The sequence below is a fragment of the Xenopus tropicalis genome, chromosome 8 (genome assembly GCF_000004195.4).
Source record: "Xenopus tropicalis strain Nigerian chromosome 8, UCB_Xtro_10.0, whole genome shotgun sequence".
Lineage (NCBI taxonomy): Eukaryota > Metazoa > Chordata > Amphibia > Anura > Pipidae > Xenopus > Xenopus tropicalis.
Window position 1 is genome coordinate 87,566,328 of NC_030684.2, and position 25,658 is coordinate 87,591,985.

At 38.1% G+C, this 25,658-nt stretch overlaps 1 protein-coding gene across 1 annotated transcript; it reads left to right on the plus strand.

The window, feature by feature from the left end:
* Positions 1-7,026: 7,026 nt before the first annotated feature.
* Positions 7,027-24,018, plus strand: golga5 (golgin A5). The gene is given in 13 exon segments (NM_001016232.2): positions 7,027-7,218; positions 8,275-8,844; positions 11,084-11,308; positions 12,038-12,257; positions 12,829-12,952; positions 14,059-14,262; positions 15,375-15,545; positions 16,783-16,911; positions 17,927-18,025; positions 18,366-18,591; positions 20,735-20,840; positions 22,407-22,470; positions 23,126-24,018. Coding segments are annotated over 12 exon segments (2,169 nt in total). The 5' UTR covers positions 7,027-7,218; positions 8,275-8,324; the 3' UTR covers positions 23,207-24,018.
* The last annotated feature ends 1,640 nt before the right edge of the window (positions 24,019-25,658 follow it).

Genomic DNA, 25,658 nt, shown 5'->3' on the forward strand with positions numbered 1-25,658 from the left:
TGGGCAGAAGGGTTTTCTACTTTATATGTTTCAATGCAATGAGAAGTGTTCGAGCTTCAGTGGCGGTGATAAACTTTTAAAAAACTTTTAAATAACTCAGCACATAAAATAGATTGTAATAAACTGAAATAAATCATTATTTCGCTAAACAACAGTCATTTTTTAAGATTTGCGGTCACGTATAAGCAGCCCCTCTGACATTTGCCAGTATGTATCATTGCAGCGATAAGGGAAATATACAGAGAATAGAATATTTTCCTGTACAACCCACCTTTAAGATCATATTGGAAGAGGCATAACTTTAAACCAAGGCTTTCCCCTGCACAAAATCATGGAAGACCAACAGTTTCACACAAGTTGCAGGTTACCAGCAATTTTATGTGTTGTGGGTCCAATGCTTCAACCCCATGGAACACATTTTTGGGTTCTGTTATTCCCTATGCAAAAAACTTTACCACTCATAGCTGCTGTAGCCAGCCGGGGTTGATCCTAAATAATATACTATACTGTTATATAGAGTTTTCTTTTTGGTTTATTGCTTTTTTTAAATGGAATGTGCGCCTTAAAATAAACTTTTACTATTACTGTATGTAGGCAGCGGATTTTTAAGGCAAATTTCAACTGGTATTTTTTTTGTTTGATTTTTTAAAAATATTTTCACTTTTGTTCTGCAGCACTTAAGGTGGCCATACACACCGATATTATTGTACAAAACCTCATTGTATGGGGAATTGACAAGGTGACCAATATTGCAAAAGCCTTGGATATCATCATCTCATCAATTGGGGGGGGGGGCACAAGATTTTGATTGGGCACCACTGAAGGCGCCTGAGCAAAATCTGTGTTTAGGGCTGAATCAGGTGGAGGTACAATACCTATTGTTTCAACCTCCATATCTGACAATTCAGCATCAGTTTAAATTGGTTGCTAGGGGTTGCTAGGAGTCGATTGCCTTGGCAATCAGGGAATGAAAACCGAAGATGGATCGTAGAGGGGCTAAAAAGAAAGAAAAAGAAACAAAACAAAAATTATCATGATTTACAATAAATATACTAATAGTCAGTATGATTTTTGCATGTGAGGGTCAGTGACCCCCAACAACTGAACACCATTTGTAATCTTAGATGGAAAAATGTAATTTTTATATGGTATTATTTGAGTAAAAGCTTGTATAACTTTGCACAAATAATGAAGTTCTTAGTAATGGAATTTTTGACTGTGCTGTTTTCAGTACAATTTACACTATACTAATTACCTTTTCATACAAATGTAATTATATCATGTTTATAGGGATGCCACCTTTTTTTATAGATCTGTATATTTTGGACAAAATAATTGTAGACATCATTAAACATATTAAATAAACCACAATCCTGTATGAACAAACACTGGCCTTAAGTGGAAAATAATTATGAATAATTGGTTATATATATTTTTTTACGGGTAATACCAAATGAAATGTAGAGATACCAAATGAAAAGTGACTTTATGCTGCTGCACAAGTATGAGAAGCTATTATCTGAAATGCTTGTGACCGGCAGTTTTGCATTAGTGGTAATTCTCTAACTTCAAGCACCATGCTATATTGCTACAAAAATCTTTTTTTTTTTTTCTATTCAAGCTTTATTTAGACAAAAACAAAAACATCATAGAAAGGTACATTTTGTACATTGGTTTTCTTCTCATTTCCATGTACTTTCTATTTATATCTGCACATTTGTTGCTTGTATTATTTTAGTTAAACATCATATTTTTATACATATCAACAATAAAAAAGGAACTTATACATTCGGCAGTTGTGTACTAGTCTTTTTCAGCTTTTACTCTTTTTGTGCTATTTCGGTTGTGTCCTGGTATTTATTTTATTTATGGTTCTATTTGCCCTGTTTATATTACCTATTCTCTACTTGTGTCTTTTTTGTTAATATATTCTTTCCAGGGTAGCCAGACTGCTAGGTAGTCCTGGTAATTATCTCTAATTGATGCTGTTATCTCCTCCATTAGGCACAACTCATTGATTACCTTAAACCATTGATCTTTTGTAGGAGTTTTGTCTGACCGCCAGTGTACTGGTATTGTGGACTTGGCTGTCATGAGTAGTTTTAGTGTGAGATCTTTTTTAGTCCAATCTGCAGGTTCATATCGGTGAAAAAGGAGTATTGCTGAGGGATTTGTATTTATCCGGCTTCCTGTGACTTCCTCGCAGATCTCCTCCACTTGGTTCCAGAACAGGGTAAGTTTTGTACATGTCAGCCATATATGTTCTCAAAAATCTTTAAACAAAAAAACACAGTATAATTTTATCATCAACACAGATTTATGATAGCTTACTTAATATCTAGTACTAGATGCTGTTTATTGTTTCAGAGAAAAAACATATGAAACATGTTAAAAAATAAAAAAAAGTGTTAATTTAAACAGTTCATATGGTATAGTAAAGCAATGGTTCTTTCATATTTCATGACATTCTGGGAGCCCCTTCTATCATGAGTAAATGCATACTCATAAGGGTATTAATCCTGATCCTCCTTTGCTAAGAATATTATTGTACACTGTAGCATTATAGTTTGCAGACTGCATTTATTGTGAAGCAGAAAAAGTAACACGCTTTCTGTGGCAGCCCTCTTCCCTGAATGCCTGTGCCTTAAGGTGGCCATACAGGGGGCCAATTGCAGATGCCGATATTGGTCCTTTAGACCAAATCGTCAGCTTATCTGCCCATCAGGGCCGCCATCAGAAATCACGGGGCCCCTCACAACAACATTTTTTGGGCCCCCCCTCCTCTCACGCCCCGCCCCCTAATGGCCCCTACCCCAGTGACCCCTCCCATCAGTACAAAGGACACACAGATATTGGTAGCCAGGGCCCCCTAAAACATTGGTAGCCAGGGGTTACGTTTAGCATTAGTGCGAGGGCTGGTCCTCCTCCAGTGTCCTCATAGTATGGCCCGCTCCCCACTGCAGCATCCTCCAGCCTCCCCCTAGCATCATCCAGCTCCACTGGTGCGTCCAATTTTTTATTTTAATAAGTCAATAAATGAAAGTATAGCTGAATATATTGATCACTTGCTTTAACCATGCATGCAACACATTGGCAAGTTACCTTAAAGACACAAATGAGTTCCTGAAATTAAGCGTGAGTATTGACCTTCCGGTAACAGAAATGATTCTTGTCACAATGGATGTACAAAGCCTCTACACCTGCATCCCACAAGAAGCAAGCATAGAGGCGGTATGAAAATTAATCACAGGAAATGCCTTATATAGGGGGTCGCTGATCACATTGTCCCTCTAAAATTTTAGAATTATACAAAACTACTTTTAATTTTAAAACCAATTTTACATACAATGTACAGGGACAATAATGGGATCTAAGGTGGGTCCCACTTATGCTAATGCATATATGCACAAGTATGAAAGTGATAACATCTTTAGTCAGCCACTGTTCAAATATCATGTGGCCTTTTATAGGTGTTTCATCGATGACGTCTTTTTTATTTGGCTGGGCTCAGCCAATGAACTTAAACATTTTTTAAACCGCTTAGATGCATGCCCATTCACCATGTCCCGATCAGACCCCAGTGGGGACACTATGATAAACCCTTACTTAGAAGAGAAACCTATTGGATACATGAACTGGACTGCATTACACCCAAGGGATTAAATGGTCAATTGGTACTAAGTTGTTTTTTTACATTAAATGATTTTCATGTTGTAATATTCAGATGAGACAGAACAAAGTAGGTTACACCATGTACATAATGAAAATCACACAATAAGGATACAAAATGGTTAAAATGGTTAAAATGGTTAAAATCAACATTTTAACAGTCTTAACAGAATAACAATATGTTACATTGTATATCTGTCATTTCTGATACAGAGTATACAATTTGTATAAACTTCAAAGTTCCCATGGATGAAAAGTGTTTGAATGGACTATTATCACTCTCACCACCATGTGAGAAAGTATATTACATGTATTATGTTTTTATTAGTGAAGGTTTGTGATGTTAAACTTTGGCATGAGTGACGTCACATTTGGTGACAATTTTTGAAATAGGAAAACATCGAGTATAAATACACTGAGTTACCTCTGTTGTTTATCCTTGATCCCTAAAGAGGGCTGCAACATTGGATCTACAATGGATGCACAAAATAAAAACTACTTTATTCTACTTTGTGTGTGGGTCCTTTTGAAGATTTCTGTATGTCATTTTGACCCTGCACCCACAGCTGGTCAACCAGTCTGGATTTGAGTGCAGCTGCTTGACATATAAATAATAAGAAGGGTACATTTTCCATTTAACTGCTTGCATGCCATAGATCATTGATGCTACAGCACTAGTTGTGAGATTATGTTCTATAGAATATACAGTTACACTTTCATCTATACTACATTCTGTGATGTCTCAAAATTTTGCAACGTTTTAAATTATTGATTTACAATTTACATCAATATACCAATGCAGAAAATTATTTTCTTTGGAGTTGTGTTTTGAAGTCTTCACAGAATGCAATACAACTGCACTCTAGTGGTCAAAGATAGACTGAAAAAGCATGTATGCTTACCAGCCAATAATTTCCCATGTCTTCACTTAATTCAAACTAAATAATAGTTGTTTCTACTGTATGTTTCTTAAATGAGTTGGTTATTATATGTGAATTGCATAATTTTCCAAGTCAAATTTCCAATAAATATTTCAAAGACCTTTTTTTAAATAAACTCTGTCCTGATCCTGACTGGAGCAACAATACTGACATTATATTAACTAAAGCAAGATTAAGCATTTGCTGCGTGTGAATTTCTGATAACAGATAATTGGGTGACCAAGCTGTATTTGAATCTAGTGATGTCTAACAATTCAGAACAAATTACAAATTTGCAAGTAATAGAACACTTGGACAATAGTGACCATAAAATTATTATTAAGTGTATTAACATTATCTCAAGCATATCTAAGGTCAACAAAGATACTACAATTCAGGAAAGGGAACTATAGCACCTTCAAGTAAAATTTTCAGTGCATGGATTGTGATGTTAGTCACAGATGAACATGCTGCACTCCGACTCTATTGTGCCAATAAACACTTTTCACAACAATCGGATTGCTGCAGCGTGTTTATCTGTGCATTATATTTGACCCTTGGCAGAGGGATCAGCAGCTTGCACCCTACGCTACAGGCACTTGGTATAGTGAAACATTACCCACGCTCTCTGGATTGTGATTTCTTTCTAGATAATGCAGAATAAAAAACACAGTACATTCCGTTAGAACAAATGTAAACATATTTTACACAACTTGGACATGTATTTAAAAAAAAAAGTTAATAGGATGTGAAGAATGTTATAAAAGCTACAAATCAGGGGCACATAACTTCCTTTAGGACCTATAAATATCACTAGTTTTGTAAAATGGCAATCAAGAAGGCAATATAGAAAATGAGGAACTGGCTGCACAAAAAGCCCCTGAAAATGCGAAATATATCACAGCAATAAGATAACAACAGAGATAGAACAGAATAGCCATAGTCACAGGAACCACTCTGTAGTAGAATAGATGGATCAGCTCAAACAAACTGTTGGTGGCTGGCGCAACCCCAAAACTGAAAGTAATAACTCACCAAAAGTAAAGTACGGTCCAGGTGTACCTGTCCAGGCCCTCAGCAAGGGGAGTGGAAATCTATAAACTTACAAAATGTAATGGTGCTGGCGAATAAATGGGATATATGCAATACAAATGGTGTGGTTTGGGTGGGGGAGATGTGCCCAACTTAAATACATGGTAAAAAAATGTAGGGTTTAATACGCCCATTATTTGTTTTATTTTGCCATTATACTGACACAACTCAGGTTAATATGCTCATTATCCATTTCTGTAGCAATTATACTGGAATGTCTGGGTGCGTTTTGGTAAAATGGGTGTGGTATTTAGGGGCATGGCCACAAAGTGGGCAAGATAAAAAATGTTTTTTCCCCTAATACTTTTTATTTTTCAGGCATTTGTGGTTATGTGGTACAGTGGTTTAAAGTTAGATTCCTTTCTCAACCTGGCAGTCAAGCCTTTATGTTTGGCACCAGTAGTGGTTACATTACAAAAAGGTTAGTTCAGAGATCACATTCAATATTATATTGTGGAGCAAAACATTATAAGCAATTTATGATGCTTTATTAAACATTACATATTTCAAGAGATCAAAGCATTCCTTGAGCTCTGAAGAAAGAAGGTTTCACCTTGAATACTCCCTGGTTAACCATGTTTAAGCAATAGGGCTTGTGCTGAACATAAATAAAATAGGCAAAAAGTAGTAAAAATCTTTTTTTTTCGTTTCTAACTGCAGGCAAATCCCCTTCATAATAGCATTCTATTCATATATAAGCTTAAAATCCCCATAAGGACAATAGCACAGCACATTTTCTTGCCTGTGTCATTTCTCAGTTGTGGTTGGGTAACAAAGCACTGGAAACAACCCTTCATTAGCCTATTACAGAAATCCACTAACCCTACCAGTGCAATTGTGCCATCTCTTTACAAATGCTCACTATTAGTGATGTGGGGGTCAGAGAAAACTCCACCACACCTGACCCTAACCTGCAAAAGCTTCATCTGCGCCAGAACCTAACTTGTAAATGTTGCCACTGTAGGACCCAAGTTTGTCTGTTTGTACTTCATTACTGGCCACACCTAAAGTTCCAAGACAGGGAAACTTTGGGAGCAGAGGAAGAGTGTACTCCCCCAGTGTGACCCAAACTGAACCCACCTGACCTAAGGAAAAAACCTGCCAATCACTACTCAGTATCACATTTCCAAGGGATTTATATCAACTGAACCAAAGCAAAAGACAAGTGCAGTAACAAAAACTTAACCTACTTATTAGTCAGCGTCCCATAGGGTTTCCTAAACCTGCTTGGGTCTGGCTTAATCTATTGTTACACCATCACCAGAGCTCTGCCCCACAATTTAACAACGTATTCAATAAGTAGCATGGTTGGCGGACTGAAAGAGTTAGACACTTCCGCTTTCCCTTCTGCACGTCATCTCCATGGTTGCCGTGGTCCTGCGGTTCTGTCAGGCAGTGCGCTAGGCACCTTGTTTGGGGACCTGGCTTGTGCCAGCAGTTCCGTGTCCACGTCTCCGGTGGGGGATGGACCTAGGAACGGTGGAGATATTCAGAGGGATACGATAGCTCTACTCTTCCTGCATCTCCGGTCTCTAAGGTAGTAACCCAGGAAAAAAGATTTTTTAGGGTTCAAGAAAACTCTATGTCCTTGTTGGGCCTTGATGTTATCATATTTACAGAAGCTCTGACAACCACTTTCTGCATTCGCTGGTATTTGCGTGTGTCCCTGCGCTTTACCTCACTCCATCACTGAACACTGAACTACACATCAGACGTATACTAACCAGTATCCACTAAAAGCTTTCACTCATGCATCATAGAACATACTTATTTTTTTTTTCCATTAACAACGCTCTGATCAACATTATGTGCCTTATCTGTATGCCCTGTTTATCAGCTCTGTTGCTATTATAGATAACATGGATTTATATGCATTTCTTACTTTCTAAATTTTTTTGTCTCATAGGGGAATGTTAGAATGTCCAAAATCCCCCTGTGCCAATGTACCTAAAAGCAAGGTTTACCATGAAATGATTGTGGTATCGGACCCCTTATCCGGAAACCCATTATCCAGAAAGTTCTGAATTATGGAAAGGCTGACTCCCATAGACTCCAATTTATTCAAATAATTTACATTTTTAAAAATGGCTTCCTTTTTCTCTGTAATAATAAAACAGTGTCTTGGACTTCATCCCCAACTAAGATATATTTAATCCTTATTGGAGCCAAAAAAATCCTATTGGGTTTAATTACTGTTTAAATAATTTTATTAGCAGACTTAAGGTAGGAAATCCGAATTACAGAAAGACCCCCTTCCAGAAAACCCCACGTCCCGAGCATTCTGGATAACGGGTACAATACCTGTAATTACAATAAAGGAAAAAAAACAAGCATTAGGATTAATTTGAATTCTGTTTTTCAAGAGATGAAGAATGTTCTATTATAAATAACTAGAATCTCAGAAATAAAGCATAATGTATGTGCTGTATTATGACAAGGAAATGCTGTGCTTTCTAAGCACACAAATCACTATAATATAATAGTCTACGTTAATCATATTTATGTGACAGTATTCCTGCTGGTTTGTATAAAACATTTAATAAGCTTTATTTTGATTCTTTTTTTTTTTTTTTTTTTTTTTTTTTTTTTGCAGGTCATGGTATTGCATTTGTGAAATGAAGTAGTAGAGAAAGAAGTTCAAACATGTCTTGGTTTACTGGTCTGGCTGGAAGAGCTGAAGATTTTCTGAATTTAGTTGATCAAGGAGCTGCAACAGCTCTGAAGAACAAGGATGGAAGCAGCCTCATCATTGATAGCACTACTGACTATTCAGGCCATTTTGAAGAGGAACAAAAATCCAATGAGAAATATCAATCCCAGGCAAAATCTAGCTTTATTTCATCTGCAGCTGAAAATATAAAACACCAAAAAGCAACTATGTTAGCTGGCACAGCTAATATTAAAACTGGGACCAAGTCATCTATAGAGAGTTCCCATAACTCCTCAGTAAATGTCTCATCACATAGGTCTACCACTCAGTTTGTGAGACGAAAGAAGTCTGAGCCTGATGATGAGCAGCTCTTTGACTTTCTTAATAGCTCAGATAAAGTACACAGTGGAAGTCAAAAAGAAACAAGGAAAGAATCTGTTTCTCTCAGTCAGTCTGCAAAACCAGTCTCTCAGAGTGTCACGATGACTGAGGACTCCCACAATAAAAATGAAGGTAAAGAACATTGGGTACACTTTTCTTTGAATTTTAAATGTGTGAGATCTGTGTACCAAAGGACAGTGAAAAGGAAACAGAAACAGAAACTCCGCTGCAATAAAATGCCTGGGTTTTCTTCAATCTCTCATGTAATTTATAAGAATAACTAAACCTTACAAATGCCACAGTACATAGTAGATATTTGATTGTCTGCTTTTCCATTTATTTTTATTACTATTGCCCAAAAAGCTTCTACTTATTTTTCTGTCATATTCTAGCATCAGCCTCCTGTGTTAGGGTTTCTCTAAAGGTGGCCACACACGTGGTGATTTGCGATCGTCGCACGAAAGATCGTACAATCGGCCACAAACCATTCAGGGCTGAAACGGCAGATAAGGAGGTTGAAACAATAGGATTTCTACCTCCTTCTGCCGATTCAACGCTGAAGGCAGATTTTGGTCAGGCGCCTTCTATGGCGCCCGATCAAAATCTTTTAACTGGCCCGAACGGTGAGTCGACCGATATCGGCAGCTTCCTGTGATATCGGTCGACTCACCGACTTGCCATACACGCACCAAATATCGTACGAAACGAGGTTTCGTACAATATTATCCTTGCGTGTATGGCCAGCTTTAGATTCTCCTATCTTTTAATGCTTTCAATTGGCACCTTTGTAACCCTCCTTGGTTTTTCTTGGCACCTTGATGTGTATATATCACAGATCCTTGATATCTCCAGAAGTAGCAGAACACTGAGAGTCTGGAAAAGAAGGCTTAAAGGAGAAGGAAAGTCATTTTGGCATTTTACTGCCAATAGATTTGCCACATTAGTGCAAGCTAGAATGCTATATTTATTCTGCAGAAAGCTTTAGCCTACCTGAGGAAAGAGCCATAGAAACCCCCACTGTTTGTTTACGATAGCAACTGATTGGTAGCATTGATCACACATTCTGATGGGAGGGGGAGTGAATTCTTCTGAATTCTTATGGGGGGGGGGGGGGGGGCAGGAGAGGGGAGAAAGAAGAGAACTGCCCAGTCTCCGGCCCCCGGAACGAAGGATTTTTCTGAGAGGAAGTCACATACCTAAGAATATGTTTACAGAAAAGAAGAAAATAAATCCTGTGTTTCTTTTGATAGAGGACTCTTTTCTGTGAGTTCTTATGACTGGATTTACATAGACCTTGCTGATAAAGCTTACTTATTTATTACCTTTCCTTCTCCTTTAAAGAAATAGTACTTAGCTTTGTGTAAATTCATAATAACAGGATTCTATTTTGGGTGCATGTGCACCTGGAAGTATTACATTATGATTTGAAACAATTCAAATTGATGTTTCCTTATCTCTTAGAACAAATATTAGGTATCCCCAGTGATAGTAATCACTTACCTGATACCCGGACCAGTGCTCCTGTTAGCAGAAAACTGCATCGGCCAGGGGTACTTCTGTGTATGCAATCTTCTTCCTGCTGCTGCTTCTTACTCTTCTGCTTTTTCTTCAAAAACCCGAAGCAGATGCATGAGCAGTAGAGTGAAAAAGAAAACTACCTGATTGGTCTTGCAAACAGTTGGACAATGGGCAAATTTCATTATTAACGACAACATTTTTCAAAGCTGCCCAATCAATTTTCTGAGTGACATCAGAAAAATCACCAGGTGTACGATTGTTTGGTGCCTTTGATAATTTGATGGATTTGGCAGATCACACTTAATTTGGGGGAGAGTTTGGGAGAGAAAAATCTTAACGTGTATGCTTAACATTTGGCAGCCACCAGTGATTAAACCCTTCCTTCTCCTTTAAAGGGGATTGTGACACCTGGGCCTATAGGGGTGTCTGGGTCAGTGTCCTAGGGCCATTTTCCACAGTTTTTTAGGGTAAACAAAGCAATCACAGAAGGTGCTTTCTTAAAGGCTCTGGAAAGCCAAAGCAATTTGTAGGCCGTTCCACTAGCGACTCCTTTTGCCAGTGAAAAGGTATTTTTGAGTGGTTAGTCGCCCACGATAGATCTCTACAACTAACTCAGCCGCTTCATTACAGGAATCTAACCCCCCCCCCCCCCCCCAAAAAAAAGAAATTCATCAATGGATTATGCATACAAAAAAAAGACAGGGGGAGAAGCAAGTTAAAAGTTAAACATGTTATTTGGTAGAAGAACTGTACCATTTATGTTATTTATGCTTCCTGTAGCAAACTCTGTTCTACATCTTTAGAGCTTGCTGATCACAGTTTCCTTTTTCATTGTCCCTTTTGGTTTGTTTAGATATTGGGGATCCATTACACCCTGAACTTGGAACAACTGAACCTGTGGTGAAAGCAGAAACATTGCCAGACTCTGGTTCTAGTACAAACCTTTCAACTACTGCGGACACAAAATCCCATGAACTATCTAATCTACGCTTGGAGAATCAGCTATTAAGAAATGAGGTGCAGTCTCTCAACCAAGAAATGGCATCTCTAATTCAGAGATCCAAGGAAACACAGAAAGGTAGGACATCTTTAGCATAACATCAGTTTATTGTGAGTCTGTATTACAGATATTTTCTGCCCGACTACATTTTTATTTTCACTGTTTGCTTTTTATTATGTTATTATTCACCAACTTTGCTATGTGCTTCAAACAGTTACGTACTATAAAAGCATTTTATTTGAGGGGGAGGGGGGGGGAGGTATAGACGATGCTATGCAGACATTTAAACAGCAAGCAATCCTTGCAGCATGTGTAGGGGGACTGTTAAAACTTAGATGCTTTTCTCTGTACGTCCCTGGCTCCTTAGGTTCTAATAATATAGTTCCAGATTTTTACAGCATTCATACACAGTTTAGTTATTTAGCATCCACTTTAATTTCCACTGCTCAGCAAAAAGTTCAATACTTATCTCCTCCTTGGTCAGTTTCTTTTCCTCAGCATCCCCATTTCTCCCCTGGTTTAGCATGAAGTACAGCCCTCAGTGTTTAGCTTCTGTATCACTTGTTTTAAGGGCATTTGCAATCAAGGTATTGGTATTGGTAGTTTTATTTTTACAGATGCAAAATTGTAGGGTTTGCACAGAATTAAGAGCGCATGCTATTTTAATAATATTTTTCATCATGTATGTGGCATCCTTAGAAATAAAGCAGGTTTGACTGGGGTTATTTATAACATGACAGAGCAAAAAAGTCTGAAATGTAACATTTACATGGTTATATTTAATACAATAATTCTCTTTTTTTGAAGAACTGAATGAGGCAAGGACAAGAATGGAGAAGTGGAATGGGGATAATTCCAAAAATGACCGAACTTTAAGAGAACTTCAAGCCCAAGTAGATGATTTAAGTGAGGCCATGGCTGCAAAGGATTCACAACTGGCTGTCCTGAAGGTCAGGCTGCAGGAAGCTGACCAGTTGCTGAACAGCCGAACGGAGGCTCTGGAAACCCTCCAAAGTGAGAAATCCAGGTGTGTAATCATTACCACCAGAAGTACGCATTTTATATTGTTGTTAAACGCAACAGAAAAACATATGCACTTAAAATATGCCTAATGTAATGTATATTATAATGGCAACATAAAGTTGTTTATGATATTCTTTTTAAATTTTTGTGGTAAAGCTGCCTTGTGGATCCAAGTTAGAACTAGCTATACACTTTCTGGGAAAGTATATATGCTGACATCCTAATATGATTCCAGCAATAAGGAAAGAATGTATATGTCTGCAGTTATAATAAAATCCTTATAGATTTTTTTTTTTTTTTTTTTGGTATTTTATATTTAATGTTATTTTAATGTCCTTAAAATATGTAAATACACATATTACATTCATACATGGTACGTACCTGTCAAAACCATGTCAGACTGATCAGACTATAAAAACATGATAAATACATAATCTCATGTAATTCATAAGTAAATCATGTTTGGGATAATTTTACATGATAAAAATATATATAATTTTGTTTTTAATCATGAGATATTTTTTTCATGGCAAGTATAATATATCTTTTTATTTACTGATACCTCGTTTGTTTAGAATACTGCAAGACCAAAGTGAAGGGAGCAGTCTTCATAGCCAGGCTTTACAGACCATGCAAGAGAGGCTTCGAGAAGCTGAGTTAACACTGAAAAGGGAACAGGAAAATTACAAACAAATGCAGGTCAGTTCAAATGACTGTGATTAGCTATGATTTGATATTTGGTAGAAGCACCTGAGGTATATGGTAGCAGCACTTGAGATACAAGCCTGTGACTATTTGGTAGTAATTTTCGGTCTTAATGTCTACAATGCTTTCTTCCAAGCCATGACTTTAAAGAATGAGAGCAGTGGTGAAGGGGGTGGTGAGTAGCATGTTGCTTGTAAGCCACTGGCTGGGGATCAGTGAACATAAACCATTTATAGCTACTGGAGTTTTAGCCAAAGTTTATAATTCTAATGGTGACCAAAAACTGGATAGAAAATAATGTGAGGAGAAGCAGTAGCGCTCTGGGCTCTTCTTCACTTCCTGCTGATTGTTCAGCAATACAAAAGTGGCAATATGTATGACCCCTTGTTTGGTATCCATCTGTTCAACCCCTTGGACAGCTAGTTGGTGTTCTGTACTTTGCTATCTTAGGTCAGATCTTCTGCTTGTTGCACGTTTTATAAAAATAATTTTATAAAAATCATTTGGCTCTTATATGGTATTTCTATCCAAATACCTGTATGTTCTGCATGAATTTCTGATATGCTACTAAAACACAGGTTTAGATACAACTAAACCATCTCAAGTTAACAACTATGGAATATTCAGTTAGGCCTGTCTACTAAACAGTAAAGGACAGTCTTTTTGCCAATTTGATTATAGTCCGCTAACTGTGATTTTACAGAATATAGTATTGGAGGGCCAAGCCCCAGAAATGTGCCAGTTTTGCTTTTGGAGGAAAGTAAAGATCATCCCGGTAATGAGCACAGAAGTAGCATGCCTGGATAGGTTAGGGATGGCCTCTAAATATTATTTTGGAGTCCAACAGCATGCACTGTTGGACCCGAGGACAGATTTAGGAATTAGTGCTCATAGGGTCCATATAAGAGCGTCTCTCTATCCCTAAATTGCCATAATATCATCTCCATTCTAGTGGTTCTGTACATTCCTTCCTTCCTTCTTTTTTATTTCTTTTTAGCTTTTTGGTATTAAAATTAAATGCTATGTAATATTGCAAAACAATTTGGAAAACCTTCTGTAAATTAATACATTATTGGCTTTAAAATATACATGATTTCTAGAATGAGTTCGGTACCCGATTAAGTAAATTGGAGGTAGAGCGTCAAAATATGGCTGAAGCTGTTGTCCTGGCAGAAAAGAAGTACATAGAAGAGAAGAGAAAGAGTGAGGATTTACAGCAGCAGGCAAAAACCTCCAAAGTTGGATTAGATTCCCTGAAACAGGAAATGGCTGATTACAAACAGAAAGCAACACGAATACTTCAGGTAGGAAAAGTCTGACCCTAAATTTCAGCTTACATCTCTTAACTACCTTCAAGTATTCATTCATTATGCTCGTCTTATGATTCAGTCCTCACATACATGCATACTTTTTATGAACAGTGTCTGTATTCTATTCTGTATAATATTCTTTTTTTTTTTTTTTTTTGCAAAGTACATAAATAATCCTTTGGCCATACTTTTAAGAAACTTTATGTGCAGAAAAGTTTGGTGTGTGTGCTGTCCTTAATATTTGTGTGTGTGCCCACAAGCACACAGTTTAGGGGGGATATTGGCTGGTATTTCCTTTCTCATCCTTCAAGCTTCTTTGATGACTTTTCAGCCTTAAACAATTGCTAAAAACATATTTCTGTTTAAGCTTACCCTCACCTTTAAAATTGTTCGCTTTAATGAGCAATGCCCTGCTTTGTACAGTGTGTGTGTTTGTGTATACCCTTCTGTTGTGCAGGGCTGCAGATAATGTTGGATACTTATACAAACTTGTTAACGATAATAAGGCTGAAACAAATTCAGTAGCACAAAAGATATCTTGAACCTAGACAGCAAGAAAACCTCTGCTTTATAGTGACAATGATTTGGCATGGAAATAGAGTGTTCTATTCTGGATTTATAATTTAGTTTTGTCTAACCCATTGGGTTATATCTGCTCAGATATAATATATTTTCTTCTAAACAGAAAAGTGAAGCAGTAGAGAACACCACAAAGACCAAAAGAGTGTTTTTGTGCTGGAGGATTTATCAATAACTTTTTAACTATTATTTTATAGTATTTAGGGTTCATTTACCGTCCAAATAAAGAGGGATTACAATTCAGAGTAGACTTCAGATTCCATGTGAGATTATTATTATTAACATTTATTTATAAAGAGCCAACATATTCCGCAGCACTGTACAATAAGTGGGTTACATACATTGGACATACAGAGTAACATATAAAGCAATCAATAACCGATACAAGAGGTGAAGAGGGCCCTGCCCAAAAGAGCTTACAAGATTAGCGTATTGGTTATAGTTGCAACATAGCCACACAAGAAATTGCTGCAAAGTTTGCTTGAAATTAATCTTAATACAGTTTTATTTTCATCTGCATTTTTCAGTCAAAAGAAAAGTTGATAAACAGTTTAAAAGAAGGATCTGGTATTGAGGGACTGGACAGTCACAGCGCAAGCACCATGGAACTGGAGGAGATGAGGCATGAGAGAGACATGCAAAGAGAGGAGATCCAGAAGCTTATGGGGCAGATACAGCAACTGAAAGCTGAGCTGCAGGTACTGTTTTGTCTTTATTTCCTTAATAGATTGAATGCAGTCATTTTATTATATACACTTTCTAGATGATTATATTACTGTTATGGTTTCCAGTTAGCCGAGCAGGCTTGTTAGCCCCAAAGAGTTAAATTTGATGCATATATTTCCATACACAAAAATCCTCAGATGAGTCCTCACACACTTCTAACAAACTAAATCTAGGTAATGAGTTCTGTTCTGTATTATTCTCTTTTTCTAAATTTGATTTGTCATGCACTTATTGTAAATATTTTTTAAATATCTTGCATCACTGATGCAATGGTATATTATAAGCATGCATACAAGAAATACACTAACACTAGAGTAATATGGCAGTAACACCTGGGAGGACCTAAACAGTTACAAAGCAGGCAGGTCGTCGGAGTCAGCTCTGACTGACAGCAGTCTATTTTAAGCAGAGCAATCAAGTTAAACCCTGTAAATCCTCAGTGCCAGCAGTAATTCCCCTGTTTATCTCCCCCGCAGGTTTACTGCATTACAGAGTATAGTCATATGACTGCAGCTCTGGGCAACTGAATGTGACAGTTTTTTGTTTACTGATGATGATTTTTTTTCTGAAATTAGAACATGCTAATCAGACTTCAGACTCAGTGTGATATCAACAACAATATTCATTTGAATTAAAAAATGATGGATTCTGTGAATCCCTAATGTATACAAGGTCAACACCATATAAATCCCCATAAATAACCAGAATATGTCTTCCACAGATTAATGGTCTTCTTCCAATACAATTAATAAAGCCTGTTTTATTATTGTTAGAATTAGGGATGCACTGAATCCACTATTTTAGGATCTGGCCCAAACTGAATCCTTTGTTAAAGATTCAGCTGAAAACCAAACTGAATCTGAATACTAATTTGTGTATGCACGCTCATGAAGCGCCTGGTGAAAAATGTTCACTGTCAGTGTTTATGTGACAAAAAGTCATGTGATTATGATTCGAAGTTGGTTCCGCCAGAGGTATGGATTCGGCCATGATAATGGCGGAATCTGGCTGAATCCCAAACCAAATCCTGGATTCAGTGGATCCCTACTTAAAATATTTATAATTTTGTATAATATTTTTATATTTTAAATAATTAAAATGGAAGGACTTAAGCAAAGGAGACTTAGGTCTTCAGTCCTAAAGTTTCTGCAATGTTTCAGCTGACCCCTATCAACACCCCCCCCCCCCCCCCCTTTTTTCTGCTTTCAGGATGTTGAGTCCCAGCAGGTGACTGAGGCAGAATCTGCCAGGGAACAGCTACAGGATGTGCATGAGCAGCTAGCTACGCAACGAAGAGCAAAGCAAGAGCTAGAGGCAGAACTGGAACGTCAGAAGCAGGTGAGAATTTCTGTAGCAAGCTGAATGGAGGCCTATTCTTATACATTGGTAGTAACTGTGCAAGGATCAAATCATTCTCTGACACAAAATGTATAAACTTGTACCCTTTGCTAGATACATATGTACATGAGTACCAGATTGTGTTCTTAAGGAACTATTAAGAGATGAAGGTATTACTGTCTAAGTTTGCAGTTTTTGGAAAATAACAAACTGAGCAATTATGAGGCAACCATCTGTTAAGAATTATACATTATACTTTAAGCTAGTTGCAATTCAATTGAATGGAGGAAGATTTTGACCATTTTGTCCTTCAAAAAGGGAGATTCAAGATACTTATGATTGTCCCGTGTGCCATAGCCCTTAGGAAGACACAGGGAGCTATTAGCAGCAGCTACAAAAATAGATAATGCTTATCATTTACTATTTGTCTCTACGTGTGTGTTTTAGCAGAGGCAATTCTCAGTATTGTCTATGGCAGGGATTTTCTGGTGTTCAGTAGCCATGACAAGTAGGTGCTACTAAGTAGCTCCGTGTGTCTTCACGTTAGGGTTAACACACATAGGACAATTTCTTGCTGCTACTACGATTGCCTGACTGATTACGGAGCGATTTGCGGCGCGGCAATAAGTGGCTGCGACTTTTTTAAAAAGTTGCAGTGACTAATGGTCCTGTGTATCTTTGCCCATAATCTTGCCTAGACAGTCACTAATTTGCTGGAAATCTGGTCACATGATCCTCATTATCATTCACATACTCAATCCTGTTACAGAAAGCCAGAGGGTGGTACAAGGTTATATTGTTTGCGCCCAGGCGAAAAGGGCCGTAATGAAAGACACACCTATGTGTCAGCAAAGGGATTGCCCTCTAATTAAGCACACGTCTTCTGAAATATTTTGGAGAATAGTTGCCCTTTACTTTATAAATTATCTAATATGTTGAAATCTTTGTAGCTACAATATGATTACAATAGTAGGCTGCTTTTCTTTAGTAATACACTGTTTTTATATATTTTAAGGAGTTTCAGTACATGCAAGAGGATATTTACAAGACCAAGAATACACTGCAGGGAAGAATCAGAGACAGAGAAGATGAGATTCAGAAACTACGAAATCAGGTATCTACATAAGCTAAACTTGATTCTCCACTGTATACTGGATAGTGAGGAATTGCTGCAAAACAGTGTCTCAGAGCAGTGGGAATGCCTCTTTCCTTATCTTTAGCATAAAGGTTTTTCAGTTGTAATATTATAATTACCCAATAACACCAACACAATCTTATTATGTAAAGTATCAACTCACAGCCCCCACCGAATATCTATAGTGATAAAAGGGTTTCTGTTCATGCTCAAATTTAAAAACAAAAATGGAATAATAGACAAGTGTTTTGAAGTGAAGGAATAAGGAATGTTTTATTGATGCTTAACTGTCTTTATTCCATGGCTGTTTGTTGTGCAGCTTACCAACAAAGCCCTGAGCAGTAGCAGTCAAACTGAACTGGAAAATCGCCTCCACCAGTTGACTGAGACTCTGATACAGAAGCAGACCATGCTGGAAAACCTCAGCACTGAGAAGAACTCACTAGTGTATCAACTGGAGAGGCTTGAGCATCAGATGAAGAATGTACAAGGAAGTAGTATAAATGGATCTTCCATCAACATGTCAGTAATAGAAAACAATGAAGGTAAAGCAGTTCAAAAAAAGAATATACAGAATATAAGATATTACAGAAACTCATATAGTAATTAGGGATACACTGAATCCTGGATTCGGTTTGGGATTCGGGCTGAATCCAGCCTTTTTTGAAGGATTCTGTTTTGGCCGAATTCACGGTCCCGGACGAACCAGATATAAATTAACATATGCTAACTATATTAAACATTATGCCAACTGTTAAGTCTGGTTAAATTTCTTGGAACTCACCACACCTGGAGACCCTCATAATGCTCAATCAGAGAAGGAAATGTATTGATCCGGTGCACCAAGCTCAGAATACCAACATAGCATTCAGCAGCTTTGGGCTAATTGTCTGCTGCTTACATTACATTTTAAGATTTTATACCCTGACACAAACATCAACATATTTTTATTACATACATTAACTAAACAGATATGCATGCACCATTTTTATGATTGGTTAATACACATATGGAATCGACAGTTATGAGGCTAAACCCATTGTCCAGGAGCTATTATCTAAAAGTGGCCCATACACGTAAAGATCCGCTTGCCTGGCGAGGTCACCAAGTGAGCAGATCTTCTCCCGATATCCCCACCTACAGGTGGGTAATATCGGGGAATTTAGGCTAATTCAGTCGTTTGGTCCTGGTGCCAAACAATCTAATTATAACGACTGTTAAGTGTGCAGTCGGTTCAGGGACCGCATCAACAAGTCAATGCGGTCGCATTTTAACCTGACCGATCGATATCTGCCCGATTTCAGGCCAGATATCGGTCGGGCAGGCTAGTCGTTGCTACCCCTACACGTCCGATAAGCTGCCGAATCGGTCCAAAGGACCGCCGATATCGGCAGCTACAAGCGGGGCCCGTGCATGGCCTTTTTGAAGCTTCCCTTTTCAGACAGTCTTGCTTATTAGACAAGGCTATTTTAATTCAGTATGCTGGCCATTAGTGGAAATGTTACACTAATCTTTTTTTTGCAAGTTCTTGCTTACTATGTGTAATCAATCAAACTTAGCAGACTCTGAGGCTTACTGAGTAAATCCCTGCCATAACACAAAATAACGCTGCCTTTTTCAGGGAGTATAAGTCCCTACCTACATTACATTTTATCAACCAGAAGCAATGTAAAGCATTTTGACTGAACTGGCCAAAGACAGGAACCATATCCTGTAAAGAGTAAAAAAATACAATCAAGTCTAGACTCCATGTCTAAAAGCTGACGATAATGCGGGCATCAAGGAGTAGTTGGTGGGATTGATTAGCTATTGCATGTTTAGAAATAAAGTCCACATTTACAATCTACAATGGCTATAATCTTTAAAGTGGACCTGTCACCCAGACATAAAAAGCTGTATAATAAAAGCCCTTTTCAAATTAAACATGAAACCCAAAATAATTTTTTTTATTACCGCATCCATACCCATTATAAAAGCATTTTAAAATCCCAGCTGTCAATCATATAACGCCTGCCCCGCCTCTATGCCTTAGGCATAGAGGTGGGGCAGACAGTTACTTTCACTTTCAATTCAGAACTTCTTAGATGTTGCTGCCCTCCTCACATTCCCCCTCCCTCCGCACCATGTAATTGTGTAACCAGTGCATGGATATGGGCATCAGGTCCCCCCACACTGGCACAGAAACAAAATATAGGCAGGATGCAATGCCTGCTTTGATAAGTGTCCACAAAATGGCCCCTGCCTGCTTGCTGCAATTGTGAATTCCAAGGCTGAAGAAAATAAGATTAAAATAATTTATATAGTATAAGTAAAGTTTATTTTGCTTGCCAAACACAATAGAAAACAATTTGAAATTATTTCTTAAGGTGACAGGTCCGCTTTAAGGCATATGAAGAACACTTGTAGATGTAAACAGGAGTTACATAATGATAAGCTTGACATAAATAAGAGTCTCAATAATTCGGAAGCCAATGTTTAAGCTACAAGTTAGAGATCAAGAATGATCTCCATCATTGTTTTGCACCAATTCACTTGGAGATGAATGCAATAGAGAGAGCCTCACTTATCCTGTTCAGCTTTGCCTTAGCCTCCAGGTAATGTAGAAAAGGAGTACAACAACTCCTCAGGCCTTATGCTCTGCTGTGCATTCTATATTAATAAACCTGCTGCCTTCTTTGCACACTGTAGGTGCCCGAATGAGAAATGTTCCAGTACTTTTCAGTGATTCAGACGCTAATGTTGCTGGAATGTATGGTAGAGTTCGGAAAGCAGCGACCAGTATAGACCAGTTCAGGTAAAAAAAATGTTTTTATTTTTTTTTTTATAACTATTAATTCATCAGTTTCTGCCTTCCCCTGTGCCTGAAAAACTTACTGTAACTAGGACTTAACACTTGCTTAAAATGGTAGATGCCTTTGTTGTGTGTTCCAATAATCCAGACTATGGGGCATAGTTTGAATTTTCTCCTTGTTTGACTTCAGCAAAGTTTGTTTCAATTTGTCATGCGTGGTTTTAAAACACATATTGTATATGCTAAAAATTACGGTTAGGGTAATGCACTAATTTTAAGTGTAATCAGAGTAATTAAAATGTAATATACTGTTGCCCTGCAGTGGTATGAGTGGTTTGTTTGCTTCAAAACACTACTATAGTTTATATAAACAAGCTGTTGTGTAGCCTTGGGGGCAGCCATTCAGTCTATATAAGGAACAGGTTAAATAGCAGATAAGCTCAGAAGACAACCATTATATTCTACAGATCTTATCTGTTATCTGATAATTAACCAGTGCCATTTAGCCCTATATGAACTGCCCCAATGGCTACACAGTAGCTTGTTTATCTATACCATCTTAAGGTCCCCCTACACGTTAAGATCCGCTCGCTTGGCGAGATCGCCAAGCGAGCGGATCTTCCCCCGATATCCCCACCTACGGGTGGCTGATATCGGGGAGCTTGAAGTTAAAAAAAAAAAAAAATAATCCGATCGTTTGGCCCTGGGGCCAAACGACCGGATTATGTAGGCTGCAATGGGGCAGTCGGTTCGGGGACCGCATCAACGAGCCGATGCGGCCCCCGATCCAACTGAATCTTTTAACCTGGCCGATCGATATCTGGCCAATTTCAGGCCAGATATCAGTCGGCCAGCCCGCTCGTTTCTGCCCCTACACGGGCAGATAAGCTGCCGAGTCGGTCCAAGGGACCGATATCGGCAGCTTCTATCGGCCCGTGTATGGGGGCCTTTAGTGTTTCTGAAGCAAACACTCCAGTTTTAGGCTAATGCCCCACAGAGAGATTAGTTGCCTGAAATAAATCTTTGCTACCACAGGCGATTAATCTCTCCAAAATGCCTTTTCAACAGCAACAAAGTAAATCAGTGGTGGAAAGGCATATGTGTTGCTTTGGTTTTCTGAAGTTACGCTTGCAGGCAACTTCGCATGACATTTGGGCATTAGCTTAAAGTTTCCTTTCAAGACAACTTCGGGTGACTTCGGGATATTGCAGCAGCGCGTATGCAATCCCACCAGCGATTTACATTCTAGCCGGTGGTATGGCATTGCGGGGAGATTGGTCACCTATGACACTGTCACTGCCCTTAGGGCTCACAGGGAGATTAGCCGCCCACTGTTCGATCTCTGCTACTGTGGGCAACTAATCTCCCTGATATGCCTTCCCACTGGCAGTAAAGTGAATAACTGTGAGAAGGCATATGTGGTGCTTAGTTCCTCCTGCAGGAAACTTCGGGCAACTTTGAGTGACAACTTCCTTTTAAGTGGTTTCACATGAGATTAATAAGAGTTTCTGGATTATGAGGATGACCGTTACAAGGAGCGTCAGTAATATGTCAATTTTGTATTTGTAGTATACGCCTAGGAATATTTCTAAGAAGATATCCTATTGCCAGGGTGTTCATTATCATTTATATGGTGAGTGGATAGATGGGCATATACCTTTGTTTTATTATACTTGTTCTGCATGAGTAATTAAGTGTTATTTCCTTTTTCCTGAAGTATGCAGTTTATACAATAATTAATGTATTTCTACCTTGAACAATAATTTAATATATGTAAATACTTGATGTGCTAAGGGGCTGCAGATAGTTGGGTCAGATCCATACTCAATCTTTCTTCCCCCCCCCCCTCCATCCCCCCAAGTAGTTTCATTTGCTGTTGCCCATTGTTGTGTGTTAAAGCCCTGTGTCATTCCTAAACAGACTGCAGAATGAGAGGGCATTCTATTGGCGGACCTGCCAACCCTCAGGCCAGAGATCACAGGATGCAAGTAGCAAAGGGAACCTTTAGCCAGGGTTGCCCAGGGAATAATGAAGGTTAGGGTTACCTGTACAAAGTATCTCTAGCACATATAAGTAGTGGGGCACTGTGTTGGGTAACTTGTCAGTAAATCTAAAAGGTAGTTTCAAAGTTTAAATTTTTAGGCTACAAATGATACATTCAAGGACTGATCTCATCGGCTTGTTTACTGATTAAATGACCATTCTGTTACCTGGTTTTTCTGTCTGTAAATGAACAAAGAAATATATAGTAAAGCTATGTGAACATTTAAATATAATGTTTTTTACAGGCCCTGTTACACCTCTGGGTAATGATTGTCCTCCTGACCTACACACCAGAAATGCACCACGACAACCCTTCCGGGAAATAGCAAGCAAGGCCAAAGATGTACATCCTTAGTAGCAGAAGTGCCATACTTATTCAGCCACTGTTCCACTGTGCAATGAACTATTGCATCTCAGTTCTCTGAATATTTTTCTGGGCACTTAAATTTCAACCTTCAGAAGGTCAATGCATAGGATATTTACTGGTGGTGGGTATTTTAATCCTTTTGCTCCAATAGGTGTACTTTGGTACATGAAACAGTAAATGCCATCAATAGCATTTTTGGTATTTATTTGCACAGATGTTGCCTGTACATAAACCAATACAGTCAATATACATCTAAGTAGCGGAGATGGCAGGGTGGTAGGCTAAAATAACTGATGGTTAGCTACATTGTTCTACCAATAACCCATGATTACAGAACTTATTTATACTGGAAGTATCATTGGAAATAAAACAGAACATTTTTGTGCTTTTACGGTTACCTTGGAATATCAAGACGGCATGTTCTGCTGGCACCCTAACTGTGGCATTTAGCACTGGTTTATCAGGGCACTCTTTTAGTGTCTTGAGAAACTTATTGCCCAAGGGTTATTCCCCGTTTACCTTTTTCCCATTCTGTCCAGTAGTAAATTGATTGCCTGGACTCTGCAATACATATGCTAATATTTAATGAATTCTTTATTTTAAATGCATTAATATAATGTTCCTATTCACCATCTTCCTCAAACTACTTTTGCACTTGTAAAATTTTAAATGTAAATAGATATTTTGTTTCTTTAATCTGTTAACTGACTGGCAAGACTGTCAAATAACTTGTGCAATCTTTTAGTAAATAAATATAAAATATGATCACAACATAAACATTTTGAATTTTTTCTTAAGACTATTTTTTATTAAGTATAGTTTGTGTATTGTTTTTTTTTTTTTTTATTTGAATTCAGCAGGGGGCGCTAAAGTGTTGTTAGAGCCATCATACTGAAGGCTTTTGTTTCCGGCTTTTATTTTCTTAGCTCTAAAATACATTAGAACTCATCTCAAAGGAGTTAGTGTTGGAGACCAAAGGAGTGTAAAATGGTCTATCCATGGAGCACTTGCACCCATAAGATGCTAACCAGCCAATGTAATAGTCATGTTAACTAATGGCATCTCCAAACTCCAAGGAATGACAAACAATGGCCTTCTTTATAAAACATTTAGGGGTGCATTTTTTTTGGAGACAAACATTCCTAGTGATGTAGCCCGTAGCAACCAATCGGATCTTTGCTTTTGTTTTCTAAGTTGTAGGTGACTATTAAATGTAGTCACTGGTTAATAAATATGCCCTACATGGTGAGTTAACAACACGATTGGTTAAACATATACATATACAAAGCTCTAAATTTACTTTGGTTTTATTTCAATACACCCCTTATCAGTATTTGGGGATTTTACTACACCTGATAGCAAAGATAGAAATGCAACTGCTTAAAGCAGCCAAACACATGATTATAAACAGACTGATCAAAGCAGTAAATGTTTTAAAATTCTTTATTACGTTTTGGGTGACCCAGTGGGATACGCAGAGGGGTGGTTGAGATGAGCAACCTTTGATAGGAGTTTACCCTTTAAGAGCCAGTGTGCCGCCATACATGGTATTTAGCCAGAATGTCTAACTATAATTTTTTCTAAAAGCCTTAAGGGGTCATTTACAACCACAAGTGTAGTGAACAAAGTGCAATTTTGAGCACAGTTGCTATGTTTTTTCTCATAATGCATTGTCTCTTCCAGCGTCATTGTATCTGATGCAACTGGGGCCAGTTAACACTATTGCGTTTACACTTTGTCACAAATCAAACACAATTGTGCCATAGTCCAGTTGACATGTTTGGCGTGTGAGTGACGTGCTCCTTATTCTTTAGACCTTGCCTTGTGCGGAGGTGGTGGTAGCTCCAGGATTCCTCTGAGTCAATAGATGCAATTGTGCACAGTTTGGATCAGGAAGTAGGAAGGACTGTGCAGCACTGAGCGGGGAAGTTTGCAGGACCACACCTACACTTGCTGACATAATTAACCCCTTTATCCAGAGCCTTCAGGCTTCTGGGGGTTACGCCATTGCCTGATTCTGTGCTTTTAGTTTCCCCAAACACATATGCACAAAGCACACGTAGAAACAAACCTATGCATTTTGCTGATGTTGCTGATGCTTATGTAAGTTGAAGTCTAGTTCAGCACAATGTGGGCAAACATATAACTGTAAAATCTACAAGTGCATAACACTCACAAATCTTGCCCATGTGTTAAACAATTAAAATTCTGGGATAAGGGACAAGAATCCTTTATGAGCAGTGAACCTAATCAGCTTGATATGAGCAGAAATAGGCCAAGGGAAGGAATAGAATTTAAAGGCAGAAGCATGGACTAAATAAAAGAACTGCTATACTTCTATGTCCCTATGTGCCTACAGTAAATAGCTATCCCAGTAAATCTCAATGGCAGGCCCATCAACTTTACATATT